General features: G+C 32.4%; 2 protein-coding genes across 3 annotated transcripts in view; one reads left to right on the top strand and one right to left on the bottom strand.

The window, feature by feature from the left end:
• Positions 1-19,405, bottom strand: part of LOC130892854 (lutropin-choriogonadotropic hormone receptor) — a 46,124-nt gene extending 26,719 nt beyond the window's left edge. Inside the window, exon 1 of the mRNA XM_057798530.1 lies at positions 19,256-19,405. Coding sequence (XP_057654513.1) covers positions 19,256-19,279 — 24 coding nt within the window. The 5' untranslated portion in view covers positions 19,280-19,405. The remainder of the gene's footprint in view (positions 1-19,255) is intronic.
• On the top strand, positions 1,991-8,877 carry LOC130892855 (prostatic acid phosphatase-like). 2 transcript variants are annotated; one of them, XM_057798532.1, is made up of 2 exons: positions 1,991-2,905; positions 8,435-8,877. In XM_057798532.1, exons 1-2 carry the CDS (start codon positions 2,246-2,248, stop codon positions 8,549-8,551), a joined length of 777 nt encoding a protein of 258 aa, XP_057654515.1. In that variant the 5' UTR covers positions 1,991-2,245; the 3' UTR covers positions 8,552-8,877. The 2 variants fall into 2 exon arrangements, with proteins under 2 accessions (XP_057654515.1, XP_057654514.1); XM_057798531.1 differs by lacking the exon at positions 8,435-8,877 and having other exon boundaries at positions 1,991-3,375.
• Positions 19,406-19,684: the final 279 nt, after the last annotated feature.

Here is a 19,684-nt window from a genome sequence, read left to right as displayed (position 1 = left end):
ACAGACCTTTTATAACAGTAAGCAATTGTTTGTTTGTTGGGCCTTCTTTACGATCGTTGACGCAATAATTCTGAGGTCATATCTTCAGAATAATCAGCTGTACAGTTTTTAAGTATTATTAATAAAGCATTAGACACGAAAATGTCTGCCCCATTCGGTAGTCTTTTATCTGACGCCAATAATCTTGTCGCCATCGAAAGATCCTTGACAATTCAGTTATTGCCATACGTTTATTCAGTTTTTTTGTGTTTAAAACGACATTTTGACAAAACTGGTATCATTTTATTCGGGATAAAATCTTAAGTAGCTTTGTTAACTGATTTCAATTTTTCTTTACATGTTTTTCAGTTCTTCGAATGATCCCCAGTAACCCCTTTCGTAACTACTCGAAAAATGGTAAATTTATTTACTCTAGTTAATTCGGCAATTCTTATTACGATTGCATTATCAGATTTGCTGAATATTTTCCTTTTTTAAACATTCGAATATATTCAAAATAACTTGCTGTGTTTGTGTATCTAAATCTTTATTATTAAATCCATATCCAAATCCATAAAAATAAGAAAGAATTTTGTCACCAAATATCAACATTTTGTAACTTAGTGCCATCTAACATACAGTGATGAAGTTCAAACCCTAAATACTATATTATCGACGGTCAAGTCAATAGCTATTTATCTAATTTTTAAGGTTGTTATTTTCAACTGTCACTGAAAGCGTGTGTCTAAGAAATGCCTCGGAAGCGTAAATCTACATTACCTAAAAATTAGTCACGGGCCCGTGCAGCAAAAGTCTTCAAGACAACAGCAAGCAAGGCGACAAAATGATTTCAGAGCTGCTGTAACACCTCTTCAGACCCCACGTCCGGGGTGAAAGACATGTTCAGCAGCGGGTAGCTAGAAGAACGATAGAAACGCCAGAACAATCACAGACTAGGAGAATTGTTCGAGCAGAAATAGATACCACGCGCCAGCGAAATTTCATGTGCTCGGTATTCAATGGTACTGGATATCAATATGAGACTACAATGGATTATCACAATCATCCTCTAATTGTTATTTGCTCAATAAATTCTTAAACCAAAATGAACTCCGTAGCTAAATATAGAACCTGAGATATAGATCTTTGAATGTAGAAAAATTGCCAAAAACCTACAAAAATCCATAACTCCACATTGAAAGTCCGCGCCTAGCTCCTCTCCAACTCAACCGATTTAAGTGTTCAAAAACTCAAAAGAAAGAAGGTATTTCAGCGAGTATTCTTAAACCAAAACGAACTCTGTAGCTATATTAGAACGTGAGATATAGATCTTTGAATGTAGAAAAATTGCCAAAAACCTACAAAAATCCATAACTCCACATTGAATCTCCGCGCCTAGCTCCTCTCCAACTCAACCGATTTAAGTGTTCAACAACTTAAAAGAAAGAAGGTGTTTCAGCTAGTGTTCTTAAACCGAAACGAAGTCTCTATCTTGAATAGAACCTGAGATATTGAGGATAGAACGTGTGTATGTGAAAAACTCCCATAAGAATTGTACAGGGGGAAATCGCATTTGAGTATAACTTGAGAATGGTGAAAATTAGATGAAATCCGATGGTTGATGGCTGATTTGTGCATCAATACCTTTCATTGAAAAAAAAATTAAGCAAATCGGTTGGGTAGAACGCCTGAACGGACTCGGAATGGAAATCATCAATGTTTTTAATATATAAGATATAGGAATCAATTAGATTTGGTTAATTTATTGCAGGATGCCGGAAGTTGAATGTTCACCAGATCCAGACGCTTTAAATCCATGTGAAGACATTATCAATTTTTTTAATATATAAGATGAGTGCCGTGCGTATTGATCTGGAAGAAATATACTAACACCCTGTATACTATTTTTTTTTAGTTTGTATTGAAAAGTTTTCTTCCGTCAAATCGTTCTCGTGCGACGTTTATCCTTGAGAATATTAATATCTATTGAAGTCAAAATACAAATGTCGTTGTCAGTCACTTAAACATCAAAATTATTCCGAGTAAATTTAAATAAAAATTATTTTTGTTGGAACTGAAAAATTACGCGTGGAAAGAAACCATAAATATTCAAAAGCTTTCAAATGCCGTTAACATCTTGAATAAATCCATTAACAATTACTTGGTAATAGTGTAATTTACTTATCAAACTAGAATAATTAAAATATCAGTAACAAAATTGCCCACGTATATTTCAGATCAGTTTATATTGTTATTTAACGTAATCATGTTTCGTTTCTTGTTTCTATCGATAGTGTTTCTGTTTTTTATCGGTTGTGAATCGAGTGAATTAATTTCTTTAACGCTGTTATTTCGACATGGAAGCCGAGCACCTCGAAAAGTATTCGATTCGGACCCTTATAAATCAAGAATAGCGGAAATATGGCCCGAAGGATTATCACAATTAACAAAATTAGGTAAACAACAACAATATTCGCTCGGGTTATGGTATCGTCAACGATATAGTGAATTTATACCAGAAAAATACGATCCTAATTTCTTAAGAGTATTGTCTTCCAATAAAGATAGATGTTTAATGTCCGCCGCTGTGAATTTAGCGGGACTTTTTCCACCGAAAGGAGAACAAATTTGGAATTCTAATATACCATGGCAACCGATACCGATCCACACTTCTCCTATAGAACAAGACGTTTTAATATCGAATAAAAGAAAATGTAAAAAGTACGAAAAACTTTTCGAAGAATTAAAAGATACGTATTATTATAAGAAACTTATGTCCGACTCAAAATGCCTGTTTGATTATTTAACTAAGAATATCGGTGAAAACATATCAACTTTAGATGATGCAACTTTTGTCCACGACACATTTTTTATTGAAGATTACTTTAATTTAACTTTACCCAATTGGAGTAAGAAAGTATTTCCTGTAAGTACTTTGCCACTGTTGATCCAAGTATTCGTATTGGAAACGAACAACACCGCTTTGGCTAGATTAAAATCTGGTCCTTTAATTAACTACATAACCTCATTTTTCGAAGACGTTATAAAAGATCCAACAAATTCGCAAAAATTATTAATGCTTTCCGTACACGACAGTACTTTAGCTCATCTAATGAATACTCTACAAATTTACGATGGTACTTGGACAGAATACGCTTCTACTCTCATGTTTGAACTTAGACGAGAAAAAAATACGGAATTTTTGAACGTTTATTTTAAAAATAGTACGATGTTGAGAAATATTCGATTCAAAGAATGTAATTTCGACTGTCCTTTTGAAAAATTTAAAGAAATTGTAAAACCTTTTAGGATAACTGAACAAGAGTGTGAAACGGAATGTCTAAATGTTTAGTTATATTAAAGAAATTGATAATAAAATGATAAAAACCATGATAAGTAGAGATTTCTAACCTCTATACCACTTTAATTGCCATACATAGTTATATTGCCTTGCTGCGTAATTTGTTTGGGGTAGTTTTGAGCACTAAAACGAATTAAAACTTGTCTTTTTTCGTGTCTTCGTCGTATATTTTTCTAAATACACACCATGCCTCAATAAATCCACAATTAGAAGAATATTAAATATTATTTTTCTTAATACTTTGCTTAAGAGTCGTCAAGCTCCTCAAAATAGTCATTAACTGGCGACATCACCTCTTCATTGTTGAAAAGTCTTTAGCCACTGAACCTTTTTTTTTTTTAGTCTGGAGACAGAAAATAATCTGAGGAGGCTGAATCTGTCGAATAGGATGCAAGAGGTAGTAATTCAAACTTTAATTCATTAATTTTGGCCACTGCAATAACGGATGGGTGAGCTGGTGCATTTACTTGATCAAACAACACTTCCTTCTTGGCTAAATGCAGTTGCTTTTGCTTGATTTCTTCGCTCAAACGTTATAATAAGCTCAAATAACACTCGCCTTTTTCAAGATAGTCAATGAAAATTATTCCAAGTTCCAAAAAACCGACATGACCTTGCCAACAGATAGAACTGTCTTTGCCTTCTTTGGAGCCGGTGGAGTTGTTTCGGGTGTGAAGATATGGTTATAAAACGGCGCAAAAATACTATGGAACATTGCCTCGATGGGAACATCTTCAAGACACCGTTTTTGTCCCATTGTGAACAAACGCGGCACCCATCTTGCTCATAGCTTTCTCGTATCCAAATTTTCATTTAATATGTGATATACCGCACTTTTTGGAATGCCTACTATGTCTGCTAGCTCGGGCACTTTCAATCGATGATCATCCAGTACCGCTTTATGGATTTTCTTCAACATTTCTGGAGTCGACACCTCATTTGGTCTACCACTGCGATGCTGATGACCATTTTTTTCCATGTTTATAAATTCACTGTAAACGTTCATTATTGATGATCCAAACAACGTTGCGTCTTCAAATTTGAAACATTTGCTGTGTAGATTGTGTACAGGGGTATTTTTCAAGCAACTATCGCCGCCTTTAGGTCAGGACAGGTACTTCTGTACATCCTCGTATAAAATGTAATAGCATCAATTTTTCATATAATAGTTAGTTATTTAAATGAGTACGGAAGACTAAATGAACGAATAGAAGTAAGTTTGAAAACAATATTATTGACATCAAATTAATTTCTACTAATTGACTTGTTAATTAGTAAATATTTCAATTGTATAATGTTTTATCAATACAAATAAATTAGAATGCAAAATTTCGAACTTGAATATTAACAGGAAGTTAATGTAATATTGATTACAAAGTTTGTGTACATTCAGTGAGTTAAATAAAGCGTGATAAATATCACTTTCATTATGTAGATATTCGAATCTTTCATTTTCATTTTTCTTAAGCGAAATTGTCCAGATTCATTAATTTTTTCTTCTGTCGAAATGCATGTTATATATGTTATCCGCTGTATGAAAGTTATCACTATTTCGAATAAATTCTGAGGCCAAAGGCCAAACCGAACTAAAAATTGAATCCTAGATATCTATCACAAAAAAACTGTTCACGTTTTCAAAGGAAAATGTACTAGTTCACACTCGTTCAGGCGTAGTGATTGTCATTAAATTGCTACTAAAAAAATAAAAACAAATATTTGTTGAACCAATTGTCGAAGCATTTTTTCCACAAGGGCCGAGGTACCTCCAAAACATGAGATTTGAACTCGCAATTTATTTTCGATCTGCGGAACACTTCTGGCAACCAATGCTGGTGTACCCACAGAGCATACCCTGGTACGTTCGAACATTTATTATAGTTTTGTAGTTGTAGGCTTACCAACTAATTTTTTCTACTTTTCAATATTTTCCTCTTGTAAGTAACACGATTTTCGACAGTATGCAATGCAATTGGAAATGTTTGATTGTATTTTAATACCCCATGTAAGTATTTTCAATAAATAAATACAATTTATGATAATTTTCTTCATAATGTCTCTTTATGGTGAACGGTTTCCTTGGCAAGTACCACGATTTAAAAATCTACATGTCTCCTAAACCATAAAATTTATCGAGTTAAACAAAGTTACCTTTTTGTTAACAAATCTATTGAAAAATTCATTTTTGCTATCTTTAGATTGTACAGATTGTCCCTGTAAAAGTTTACGGATTGGTAACCATTGGCATGAGCCGCCCCTGGCCTTCAGATAATAGTGTAGAATTATTTATTCTGTCAAACACACTACATGGACATACGTAATCATCAATTAAATATTCATAATGTTCGAATGCATAATTTGGAAAATATACTTAAATTTAAGTTCTAGTTTCGCAACTTTAAGTGCCTATAACTCAGAAAAGGAGGTGTCGCATAAGAAATTTTTTATTATTTTCATCAAGTACCGGACAACCCTGTATTTATTATAACCGAATCATTGTCAAGACGCGAGATAAATAATTTCAAAAAGATAAAAATTAATAAACCAATTAATTAAATTAAGAGTAATAATTTAAAAATAATTATAATGATGCTACACGACGTTAGTCCATTAGAAAATCATAATATTTTTCTCATTTATAAGACAATAATTTGTTTTCTGGTTTCTGTTTATTTTTTATATTATTTAGAGCAGAATCATTTTTATTAAGCACGCCTATGGTAAAGCGGATATTTTCGTCCGCCATATGCAATAACAATCCTGAGTACCAAACTTATAGGAGTATTACATATATGCAAAACATACATGTATTGAAATGCATCTTTTTCTTATGTTATAAATGGTTTTCGAACGATAGAGGGAATGCGCGAATACAATCTGAATCTGGCTAGGTACCGAAAGGCAAAAGGCCAAATTTAAGAAAACTGAAGAAGTAGACAATATGATTTTTATATTATTTTATATTTACGTAAAGCGGATATTTTCGTCCGCCATATGCAACAACATTCCTAAGTACCAAACTTTTTTTTCACTTTTAATTCAATGGTTTATACTGTCAATAGAAATTAATAGAATATATAAAGTTTGTGTTTATTTATGTTCACTGTTAATGACATTAGGGCAAAGATCAATTTGATAGCGAAGTGATTGAGATCAATGTATCAGTATGTGGTAAATTAATTCTTTTTTTCACTGAAACAGAATTTTTTTATAATTAAAAAGAAACTTCGAGCTTGTTAGGCTTAAATTAAATCGAGATTAACCTATAAATAAGTCGTTTTCTGACCTTTGACTAAACATTGTAATTGATGTTAAACAGTAACCAAACGGAATACATTAATCATTTAAATTATAAAATTCAACAAAAATTTCCTGTATCGAAAAAACGTTGTTTCTATGCTGGAATAAAGTTAAAACAAAAAGTTTCATTTTAGATTCATTTTTACTATTTTTGTTATTCGCTATTGATTCAGATAAACATATATCCGATTAAGCAATTATAAAAATAAATAAAAGGTATTATAGATGGTTTTAAGATAAGACATATTGGAATTGGAAATATACTACAAGTTGTGTGGAAAACAAGATTTCATAACATTTATTATGTTTTTATGTTAGCGGCGTCACAGCTGACGTTATTGACCCTATAAATATGTAATAAATTTCTTTAATTTCTTATTTTTTATACCTTTGATATATTAATGCTTCTAAATGTTATTGATTCTTTTCGGTTATATTATATTTTAATATTTTAAAAAAGACTGAAGTTAAGTCGAAACCTCAATTTTTTATCAATCTCTCAAAACTTATTAAAAAAATTAGAGACCTAAACCCAAGACCATTTAGAAGCATTGAATATGTAATTATAATTTTTTCAAATTTTGCATATAATGCAAAGAACTGCAATCTGATTACAGTTTTCTAGTTACAATTATTTACGAGTGTAGTTCGATAAATACTCCCCCAGATGGCGCCAGTACGAGGATGGTCCTGACCTGACTTAAAGATGACGGTAGTTGCTTGAAAAATGCCACTGTATTAAAAAGTACACAATCTATCTAGCATATTCAGCTTTGTAGTAGTATTTGGCTCTTCTTGAAAGACCATACAATCGATCATTGTTTAGTTTGGGGTTCATATGCAGATCCATGATTCGTCGTTTGTCATGATCTCATAGACTTCTTTTGAAGCACCGCGATTCAATTTTTTTAGTATTTCTTCGTACCAATCGACACCAGCTTGTTTTTTGAGCAAATTATGCTTAATGTTCATGCAATATTAAATATAAACGAGTGGAACTAATGCCTCAATCTCATGGTATCTCTCATGACGATTTGTAATATCCATTTTCCTTTCCGAAATATGAAATTGATAGAAGTATTACATATATGCAAATGTATTGTTTTTCTTATGTTATAAATGGTTTTCGAACGATAGAGGGAACGCGCGAATATAATATGAATCTGGCTAGGTACCGAAAAGCAAAAGGCCAAATTTAAGAAAACTGAAGAAGTAGACAATATGATTTTTATATTTTAGGTTATATTAGTGTTTTCCACTTATGAAAATGATAGATTGAACACTCATGTTTACCTAAGAAAGTAGCTTATTTCACACAATGTTGGTAGATGCAGGGGTAGATCTTGCTGCATTAAAAAGCCACGGAGGATTCTCTACCGTGGCTGAGCAGTTCATAGATAACTCTGCAACTAATAGATTAATGACTGCTAATAAAATAATGAATCCTATTAGCTACTCAAGCACATTAAATAAAACAGCTGCAAATAGAAACATTGAGCATAGTGTTGAGCAAAATGCTGAACAACATACTGCAATATATGCAATAATGCAACATTACAAAATCCACTGCTAGTAATTGTTATAATAAAAACTTTACATTTAACTTTTATAACGTCTCAGAAAAAAAGTAAAACAAAATAATTAATAATTATTCAGTTCTTGTTAGGTATCTAATATAGTTACAAAAAATTTAATGTTCTATTGTTTCTTTTTCTGTTCTTTAGTTATAAAATATTTCATAATCATTCTTTTCGTTTTTGTCATCTCTACTATTACAAAATAAAAAATATTTTTTAGACGACACCATCTGAAAGTTGTTCGTTCTGTATTCATTTACATACCGAAAGTTGCGTTTTGCGTGTTCCATGCAGTGAAAGTGACAGTTACGTACACTTTCGGGACGCTCTAGAGTAAACAAATTCAACTTTCTTAAATGACACTTCAGCCACTTCGATGTTGACAGTTGACAGGTTCACTTCGATGATTTCGCATAACTGTCTTCCACCACTAATACCGATCAATCAACAAATTCTATCTAAGACACAAACACATTTACAGAGATTCCATCAACATCTGGTAGAAACGTACATATTCCATCGGCATCCAATACTATATTAATAATTGTCTTGGAGGCACAATCAACATTACTTTTTGCCAATAATTAATAAATTAATATTGACATTGCAAATATCATTATGTACATTATATTGTTCAATAAATAAAATGTTTATAATTCCAACAAAGTAGCACTTTCAGTTCTTGGCATACAAATAACTGTTGTAGGATTTTTTAACTTTTCAGCACACGTGTTTGTATACTTATCAACACGTGTGTTGAAATACTTTTCAACACATGTGTGATATTGTTTAATTAACTTTCTTATTAAAAAAAACGTTTTTTTGAAGAATTTTTTACGTGGTCTTGGAAAAATAGTGTACACAATTCGTTGGAAAGTGTATTTCGCACTCGTTAGGTTTCAGTAACTAGTACGAAATGTAGTACTTTCCAAACTCGTTATGTAATATACTATTACGCGCATCATCGATGTTTTCTGGCACAACAGCCGATTTTGGACGACCTTCACGAAATTGGTTGGTTTAATCCACGTCGAAAGTCATAGAAAACCATCGCACGAAAACGTTCCACTTTTTGACAACCCAAATAGCACTCGTATGACAACATGTTGTGAGTACGTTCACCATTAATGTCATATTTGACATATTCACATCAGTGTTGCCATATCTCCAAGCTTAAGTAGCAAACCTCGTATTATATATTTGTAGAATTTTTAGAAAAATACGGTAATTATTTTTGTTATGTCCCGCAATAAGATTGATTTAATAAAATTTTGTTTATTAAATTATTTATATTCAATTAAGCTTTCCGCATTGGTTATTATTGGGACATCCGGTTTATGTACTTATTTCAGGAACAAGAATTTCGTAATTTGTGGGAGTTGATAAATTGTCCAAATAGTGAAAGAAATAATTCAATTTATTCGTTTATATAAAAAATCTAACAGAAATAAATTTTCACGTACATCTGACAATTAAAAATGTATCTCTACCTAAATATTTTTGTATCAAATTATGTAAGCTCGGGCAGCTAATGTTTGATCACCTAATTGTCAACATCACAATTAGATCTAATCATTTCAACCAACAACATTAGGAAAAATTTAATTTCGTAGTTGGTACGTAATTTTTTACATTCACTTCAATAGATATCCTTGAGTCTTGTACTATGGAAGAAGAACCAAAAACAAGAGTTTATAACAGAAAGTTTTCTTAGAAGTTCGCTACTTTGAAATGGCAACGCTGCTTTACTTGACAACCCATTTAACAGCTGATAGTTGCTTATAGGTTTCCAGATTGTACTTTGATCGGAAATACCCTGGAAGAATAATGAGTATTATCTTTATTTAACTCAAGGAAACGTGGTAGCCATGCAATTGGACCTCCCCGACCAATCCACATTAGGAAAAATGTATTAAGATGATTTTTTACATCATTTAGGAAGTGTATGAACCACATGTCTCTGCGAAAGTTTAAAGGAATATCACATAACATGAGGAGGAAATTATTTTGGAGAAATTCTAAGTATCACTAATCATTCAGGATGTTGATTCTTTGTTTGAATTGTACCGTGAGGACTTTCATTTACCCATAAATGTAAATTACGGAAATTAATAAATCCGTCTCGTGTGAAACCAGCTTCATCAGTAAACAGATACGTTAAATTGTAGTGACATTTTGCGTGCGCTATTTGTGGGATTAGCATCAACTGCATCTAATGCATTTTTCTCCAAAGCAGGTGTATAATTATTTTAGAAAAAATAATGGTTCACTTAATTTTTGTAGACAAACCGCAATCAACTCTAACAAAATTTCTATAGTGCGGTAAACTTCTGCCCGGAAAGCGTTCATGAAAAATAATTATTAAGTTTTCTTTATGCCAGTAATATTATATTAGATAGTATGGAGTACAAATGTTTATTTATTTATTCATTAGTGCTCCAAGAAATGTTTGATTGTGTGGTAATATGTCCTGTAAGTGTTTTTAATGAATAATTACAATTTATAATAATTTTCTTTAGAATGTCTCGTTATGGCGAACGGTTTCCTTGGCATGTACAACGATTTAAAAATCTACATATCTCCTAAACCATAAAATTTATCGAGTTAAACAAAGAATACCTTTTTGTTAAAAAAATCATTTTTGATATCTTTAGATTGTACAAGTTGTCCCTAAAAGTTACGGATTGTTAACCTTCAGATAGTAGTGTATAATTATTTATTTCATCAACATGAACATACGTAATCATCCATTAAAAATTTATAATATATAATTTATAAAATATACGTTAAAAGCCTATAACTAGGGGTCGTATGAAGAAAATTTTTTATGTCACGGCATCATTTTCCCACTCCCAAATTTTCTTGATCAAGTCCCGGAACATCCTGTTTAATCTCGAGGTGAGATTTGGCTGCTGTCCCCTTTAACTTTTGTTTGCTTGTATCCTTCATTAGTTTCCGTATTTGTGGACCAATAAATATTCCCTTTTCAGTTTTTGCCTCGCTGGGTTTGGGAAATTTCTCTTTCACGTATAAGAATCCACTACCATCTTCAGGCATAGCTTTTGCAAAATTTTTCATCGGGTGGAGCTTGATATGCAACGGTGGTGTTAGGGTTTACCAAAGGATCATTTTTAACATTCTTCTGCCCTGGAGTAAATGATCTACGCTTGGGTCATACTTTTTATGTGAAGTAACTTTTTATGTATCTGCTGTCCTATTTGCAAATGGAACAGCAACATTTTATGTAACCCAAGCTGTAACCAAAGCAAAAGAGCAGTTTTCTAAACATGTTCACTGTATGTAATTCTTCCAAGAAGGAACTTCATGTTTTCGTAAGAATTTTTTCATATCAGAACCATGGGCAACCTGCACTGATGCTTCAGTTCTATAGCAACACTGCTAAATGAATGAACAAATCCAGTGACTCGAATCATGTTTAAAACACAATAAATTCATCACTACAGGAATGTTATTACAATAGACTAAAACTAAATCATCTGCTTTAGAAAAGTAAGGTTTCATTTTATCGTTACGATGTAGGAAAAAATAAATTTTCGTACCAGAAGAAAGTGAATTCCAGTCGTTCAATCTAGACCCCAAAAGCTCAGCTTGCTTTTTAGACAAATTTAAATCACGTAGTAAATCGTTTAAATCAATAAATGCGGTTCTTTTGAAGTAGAAGGTACATAACTTTAGTCACTTTCTTGAGATACTTTATCGGGTTGACAAAGAACAAATTCCGGTCTAAAAATAGAATCCTGACTTTTTGCTTGATTTGCAAGCTTTGGCACAGGCAGTTCGGCACTATGTAGGTCTGTTGGCAGATGACAAGTTTGGGTACTGGACAATGTGTTTGAACTTGCTAGTGACGCCTTTTGTACATGATTTTTTGGTTCCGTCCTAATCATTGGTATACCAAAAGGCGAATGTTTAGATTCTTGTTTAGCCCAACCTAATAGGAGTTAAATGCAATCGTTAAGGGGGCTTTACACGCTACGATAAATCGTAGCAATTTATCGGAACGATTTATTGCTCCAACAAATAGTGCACTGGTTACACGTTACGACAAATTGTAATTATTTCTTGTCAAATGTCACTTTACCTACCGCTATTGACCACAGTAAAGCTTTACCATGGAGGAAATAGTGTTGTTGTCGCTGTACATCGGTTGTTTAGTGAGAAAGGTGAAGAAGCCACGAAAACCAAGAACACAGTGGAGCCGGGAGTGGTTGCTAAAGAGAAAGGATTTCTCTCATATTAACTTATTGAAAGAATTACAAAATGAACCAAATGACTGGCGAAATTATTTGAGAATGGACGAAGAGACCTATGTTGAACTGCTAAGTTTAGTCTCTCCGTTTATTGCGAAAAGTGATACTGTTATGAGGAAAGCGGTATCTCCCCACGAAAGACTCTCAGCTACCTTACGATTCCTTGCCACTGGAAGAAGTTTGAAGTACGCAACGCGTTAATTTTTTTTACCACAGTGTTTCTATCTGCCAACGGATCAAACTCCTTGAACTTTTTGACTAACTCAATATATGCTAGGTTTTTTTTCCTGTCGGAGTATTCTTTGCTCTTAACGAGCCACAAACAGGGAAAACTTCTATACAGTTCTATGAATTCAATTAAAAATTCACGAGGTGTTTGTTTACTTGCATTTTCCATGATTGCCGGCCGAACACAACACTCTGTCACGAAACAACTTTGCAGCTCAAAAGCAGATTGGACACCGAGTGAAATCGTAGCGATAAGTTGGTGTAACTGTTTACACGTTCCAACACATCGTTGCGATTTCCAGAAATTGATGCCGGCCGGCTTCAACCATCCACTCCAACTCCAATCCCAATAAATCGCTACAATCTACCATTTACACGCAACGATAAATTGTAACAATCTGATCGTTACGATAAATTGCTACGATTTATCGTAGCGTGTAAAGCCCCCCTTTATACAGTCGCCTGAATTGAGTTATTCAAACAGAAACACGTAAATGAGGTCAGAAAAAAATATATAGCTGTCATAAAAAAAACGTGTCGTCTGCAGTGACAAAAATGCAAAATTGTAAACGAATCTGATCGCTTAAATTGGGTAATAGATTCCTTTCCTTACTCTAGTGTCTCATGCTATGATGCTAGAACGAATTTATTAAATTAGTATAATGTTATTGATTCTTGATAACTATGCAAAATTCCAGATTAATCAGACGTTTTGAAGTGCTCGTAAATCCAGTCCAAAATTTCCGTTATATAGAATGAGTCAAGTTTTTATTTGTAAATAAACTAGACATCGACAATTAGTTATAATATGTGGTAAAAAAATCTTGTAACATCCTCAAAATTAGTTGGGTTTTACGGAAACACTTAGAAAGGAACTGTTCTTATAAAATGTAAGTTCATTAAATTCCTACAAAAATGATCTGTTGTCCTTTTTTTGCCAGGCCGTAAAATTGTCTTTTTATTACTGTAGTATGGGAAAACAAACTAAAAGTTGAAAATCATCGTAAAGAAAAGTATTAAAACACAAGTGTTTCTCAAGGTATCCATAACTTGTTTTTTTATCTTAAACTCAATTTTTTTTTGGCTTCCGCCATCCCGTTTTAGTAGACAATTTTTTATTTAAATTATAATCAAAAGTGTGTACCTATTTTCAACATGTTATACAACACTTTTTACTCTTCTGGTTATATTTTGCATTTGTTTCCTGTACTAAATATTGACCGTAATAAATGATTCGGTTCTAACTTAAGCTTATTCGCGTGTAAAAGATAAAACAAAATATTAAAAAAAAGTAATTTCCCAACTACAACAATTTATTTACTTTAGATTTCTAATATAAACACGGTCGAATAATTACCTATCTCGTGTAATTCGATTTAATTCTACAGATGACTTAATCTATCTATATTCATTTTATTTATAACGTAAAGCGTTTTCTATATAAAATGTAGGTATATACAGAAGAATGCGTCTGCTCTAACTCACTCGAAAGTTTTATTTTGATCCGATATCAACAAATATCGTATTCGGTTGATAAGGAAATTACCTGTAGTTATAAACATATTTTTAGGTTAAGTTCACAGAATACAAGTTCCATAGACATGCGTGTGCTATATTATTTTCGTTGGGGTACTTGCATTACATATTATACTAAAATTGTGTGACATTAACATTGACGTTTGCAGGGCCGGATTAAGATTTATAAGGCCCGGGGCTAAAATAATGACGGGGCCCCCTTAAGGAATTCGAAAACCCGGCAAAATTCACAAAATAATATCAATACGTTAGATTTGTGGTATCAACAGATCAAAAAATACAGAATGATTTCCAAATGATGGGGCCCTCTTGGACCTGGGGCCCGGGGCAATAGCCCCCCAAGCCCCTAGCTTAATCCGGCCCTGGACGTTTGTTATATTTATATGAATTTAATTTTCTACCATTTCCGTTCATGATCTAAGAATAAAATTTATACCCAAATAACGATTTTGATATTTAATAATGTAGTACATCTGATAAAAAGTTTTTATGTAGTATAAAATCGATTCAAAAAATCAGAAACGAACATTTGGAAGATAAAAATATAGCAAGTCCAACATAAGGTTTGATAATAAAACGGGTGCGATTCATAACTTACTATAGTTCTTCCTAAATCAATTTTGAAAACCCTTGCCGACAATTTTGTTTCATCCTCCATAGGTGTAGATACCTCATTTTATAAATTTATTATTTTTACTATTGTCAACCCAATCGAAATTTACTACATCGTGACTGTCAAACCATGTTTCATCTGAAGAAGAAATTTGCTGAATATTTTCCTTTTTTAAACATTCGAATATATTCAAAATAACTTGCTGTGTTTGTGTATCTAAATCTTTATTATTAAATTCATATCTGTCTTCATTATCACTACACTGTGCAATTTCACTGTCTCCTTTCGTTCATGGTCTAAAGAACGCCATATTTCTATTTATTTAAAGGAATTTATGAATTAAATAAATCTCACTTAGCCACGCTACTGCTTATCGCAGACTTTCTGGCAGGAATTTTGAGGAAATTCTGTACATACGTCTTCACCCAATAGAAATGCATTTATGTTTACGATTCGATGTTTTCATTGGTAAAAAGTGGAGATGATGAGTCTACGAGGACTGACGGTTTGTTAGAATTTATACGGGGAGTGAACATTATTTTTCATTATTTAATTTGGTATGAGTGCCGTGCGTATTTATGAAATATTGATGGCTCCTCGCATAACTGTTACTGCAATTGATATTGGAAGAACTATACTTTCAATGAACCGACTTCAATTTTAAGTTTTCGATCTAACATCTAAATCATTATTTCGTTATTTAGCAAACTCATACTTTTTTATTGTGAATCATTTTGATAATTTTATACACTCTATACTGTTTCAAATTATTTTAATAATTCTGACAATTAACTTTAGTCTGCATAATCATTCAAATCATTTATTTCATCGTTGCACAAAACTATACTTATTACTTTTAAAAAAAATCGAGTGTTTTTTTCCTAACTTTGACTTATCACATTTTTTAAAATTATGAGATTAAATAACTTAAAACAGGATTTACCTTATAGATTTAAAACTATAAAAATTGATGTACAACTTGAGCTGGTAGACGTTTGAACGATGTTGCCAGACTTTGAAATTAGTATGAACATTGAGAGAATGCGAAACAATCAGGTTATGTGGTATTATAAAAACATTTCGTCGTTAATTTTATAGATAAATACAATGAATACCTATATACGTACTTGACGATGGACGTATTAAAATTTCTTTTGTTAAAATGTATATTAACACGTATAGTTTGCTTTCAAAAGCTTTTAAATGATATTTTTCGAGTTATAAACAAATACAAGGTTATATATCACGAATTTATTTACAGATTTTATTTGGTATCATAAATAACTATAAAAAAACATTATGTCTGTATTGTTGTGTATGGCAATGAAACTTTGAGAATTTGTAAATATCCTACCTAGTTTGTTCGTGAAAGAACAGTACGAAAAGTCGGAAAACAAATTTGACACCGTTCTACAAACGTATAAGTACAAAATTACTAAATAATAAACCTCTCAATTGCCTAGAACTAAAAGCGCAAAGGCCAACGTTGGCTGTTGTTGTTAAGCAACCAAGTCCAGCAGGTTTTACAGTTAATAAGAGCGAAGAATATGAAAAGGAATCTCTTATAAACAAAATACACTAATAAGATAACATTAGAGAGGGAAGTAACAAAGAATCTACGTTTATTATTATAATTAAAATATAGAAAAATTCATTTTGTAAGATACCTGGAAACGATTTACATGATTAATTTTAGAAAATTGATGTTTTATAACTAAAGTAAAATTTAATTTGGCGCGAAAGAGAAAAAACCATTGTTGTCATGTAGCAGATTGAAAAAGCCTTTCTAAGCTAAAAAACCGTGAAATAGTCATGGGATTGTGTTCATCGGTGAAATAATACCAAAAGAATATTATCTACACATCATTGTTTGATGACAATTCACCTTCTCATACTTTGATGATACCCATGACTAAAATTTTTAAAGTTTCATTTGCATGAGAAAGATTTTTATTAGAAGAGGGCGTTATCTATTGCAGCCGGAAACGCCTGCAGACGACAACTATGATTTGGAAGGGTTAAAAAGTTCAGAACATCACTAGACTAAGTGCGTAGACTAAAAAAGAAATTTTGTTAAAAAATAGACATGATTATAGAAAAAATGTTTCTTAGAAACTCTTCAAACAACCCTCGTAAATTGATGATGGGAAGTTGTGTCTAATTGTACGAGAATAGTTCCAGAAGTACCTGGCCTGATCTCGAGATGGCGGTAGCTTCTGTTTTAGAAAGTACACAATCTATACAGCATATGTTTAAACATTGAAGACACGATGTCGTTTAGTATTTGTTTGGCAGCCATCAATAATGAACGTTTACAGTGGATTTATAAACATAGGAAAAATTGGTCATCGTTATGTGATACAAAACTTTTATTTGAAAGGCCTTTAGCCAAACCAATATAAAAGCTGATCTAGATTCTACTCTGGATGAGACTGCTCCTTAGTTATCAAGTTTAAACTAGGCCAGCATCGCAGTGGTTCACCAAATGCGGTGACGATTCCAAAAATTGTTGAATAAAAGCGGTACTGGATGATCGTTGACTCAAAGTACGCGAGCTAGCAGATATAATAGGCAAAGAACAATGAAAACAATGAACTGAACAGCTACAAAGAAGGTAGAGATCGTTCCATCTGCAGGCAAGGTCATGGCGTCGGTTTTTTGGGTTTCGCGCGGGATAATTTTCATTGAATATCTCGAAAAAGAAAAAACTATCAACGCCGAGTATTAAGTGAACTTATCGTAACGTTTGAGCGATGAATCCAAGCAAAACGGCCGCATTTGGCTAAGAAGAAAATGTTGTTTCATCAAGACAATGCACCAGCTCACAAATCCGTTATTACGATATCCAAAATTAATGAATTAAAGCTTGTATTGCTACCCCATGCACCCCTCGGATTATTATCTGTTGCCAGATTTAAAAAAATAGCGCGTTGATCAAAGTTTTCCAACAATGGAGAGGTGATGTCGGCAGTTAAAGGCTACCTCATAAGTAATAGCGATTTTCATTATGTGAAAATTTTTACACCTCAATTTATACATGTCGTAACTTATTAAACAACCTGAACTTAGAAAATCAGTGCTTAGTCAAAGGACAAGTACCAGAACCCGTCGCGGAGAGAGGTCGATTCAAGCGGATAGACTTGTTGTGTGTCTGGTGGAACTATGAAGGTTCAGTGTACTTCGACATCATTCCAGATGGTCGAGGTATCTTTTCCGAGGTATACAATGGACAGATGAAGCGAAAGTTACGTGGAATAAGATCAAACAGCTTAGTGGTAAGCAAATGACAGCAGTTAGTCCGGACTTTGCATCGTCAGATTATTATCTATTTAGATCAATGGCGAAATTCTTGCCCAACGAATAATAGTTATATCAAGAGCTTACTGAACATTGGGTTAAAACGATGGATTATCCACCAACATTATTTATTGAATACCTCATGGAACTAAAGTTGATAACAGTTTTGCGTCGTCTTCCGCGTCAAAAAATTGCCAACTTTCTCGCTTGAATATGAACCCAACTGGAATTTTATACATTTTATATCAAAATAACTTTTCCAAGATCATCTTTTTTTATAAAAAATAATTAAAAAACGGACATGTTGACTTTAATCACTATTAGCGCGATTTTTCGAATGAAATATGGCAGTGGCACTTTAATAGCTACGTCCGTGTTGCGGTTTTCCGGTAACGTTGCTAGTGAAGCGGCCCATCATCAAAATAACTGCAGTTAAAATATTGTGGCATAGTCCGGGGATCCGTTTTTCACTTAAATGTTAAATGCACTCACAAGGGATTGGATCAAAACTTAAATAACGTTTTGATTACATTAATTTCCGTTTGAATGTTTTCAAACCGCGAAGTTACTTTTCAAAGTTAATAAAACTTGATTTCCACTGTATTTGAATATTATTAGGTGGACATCACAACAAAGTTGTGAAATCAAAATAAGAATAAAATCAAAAGAGAAATTTGTTCTAATAAGAAAAATTAATTTTTCCTTTCGTGTATTAGATTCCGTTCCAAGGATTTTTGAATCTTTATAATTGAATTTATGTTTTTTTTTATACTTCAAAGTTCGTTAATGCAGTTTTATTTTTTTTTATCATATTAATGATCATTTAACCTATTTTCTAAATATTGAGATGTCTGCCCTATGTAGACAGCGTCACAATTAGTACAAGGCACTTGATATATAAAATTAATGAATTTTGCGAATTTACCCGACTCGTTTTGCTCAAATTTTAATTTACAAATAGTAGGTAGTAATTTTTTTAGCAACCACCGATATAATTTATGTTTCGAACTCAATTTCCTTGTTTCGTTTTAAACCATTTTATACTCCTTATTTACAATAAACAAAAATAATCCAAAAATTATAAAATTCAACTTACCGATGATACACGCACTGATATCATATACAAACACCTTCTGGTCCAAAGAAAAAAAGACACTAATTTATTGAATTATCGGTTCTATTGGAGCAGTAGATAAATATATTGTGTAAATAGTTTTTTCATTGGTAGAATACGCCGGTGACTGTGACGACGCAGATATAAATATTCGCGCGCGTTGCTCTGTATACTTTTCCGAATATTTTTCAAAATCGAAGTATATGATAAAATAATTTAATCTCCACGAGATATATATCTCTCTTAAGATAAGCTTTTATTATCGAATAATATGTTTTTGATTTTTTCATCGCGTCTAAACGTTTCAAGTGCTTTTTAATTATGAATGTATATAAACATCGAAAATGGCTGATGTCGACATAGCCCAGGTGGTCTTAAAATTAAAAAAATCAATTCACCAATTTGCTTTTT

Source organism: Diorhabda carinulata, chromosome 4, assembly GCF_026250575.1.
Source record: "Diorhabda carinulata isolate Delta chromosome 4, icDioCari1.1, whole genome shotgun sequence".
Taxonomy (NCBI): Eukaryota; Metazoa; Arthropoda; class Insecta; order Coleoptera; family Chrysomelidae; genus Diorhabda; species Diorhabda carinulata.
Note: the sequence above shows the minus strand (reverse complement) of the source record. Positions and strands in the feature narration are given on the sequence as shown.

Bases quoted from the DNA above. Each gene is read 5' to 3' on its own strand.
- LOC130892855 (XM_057798531.1), top strand. From the start codon at position 2,246: ATGTTTCGTTTCTTGTTTCTATCGATAGTGTTTCTGTTTTTTATCGGT.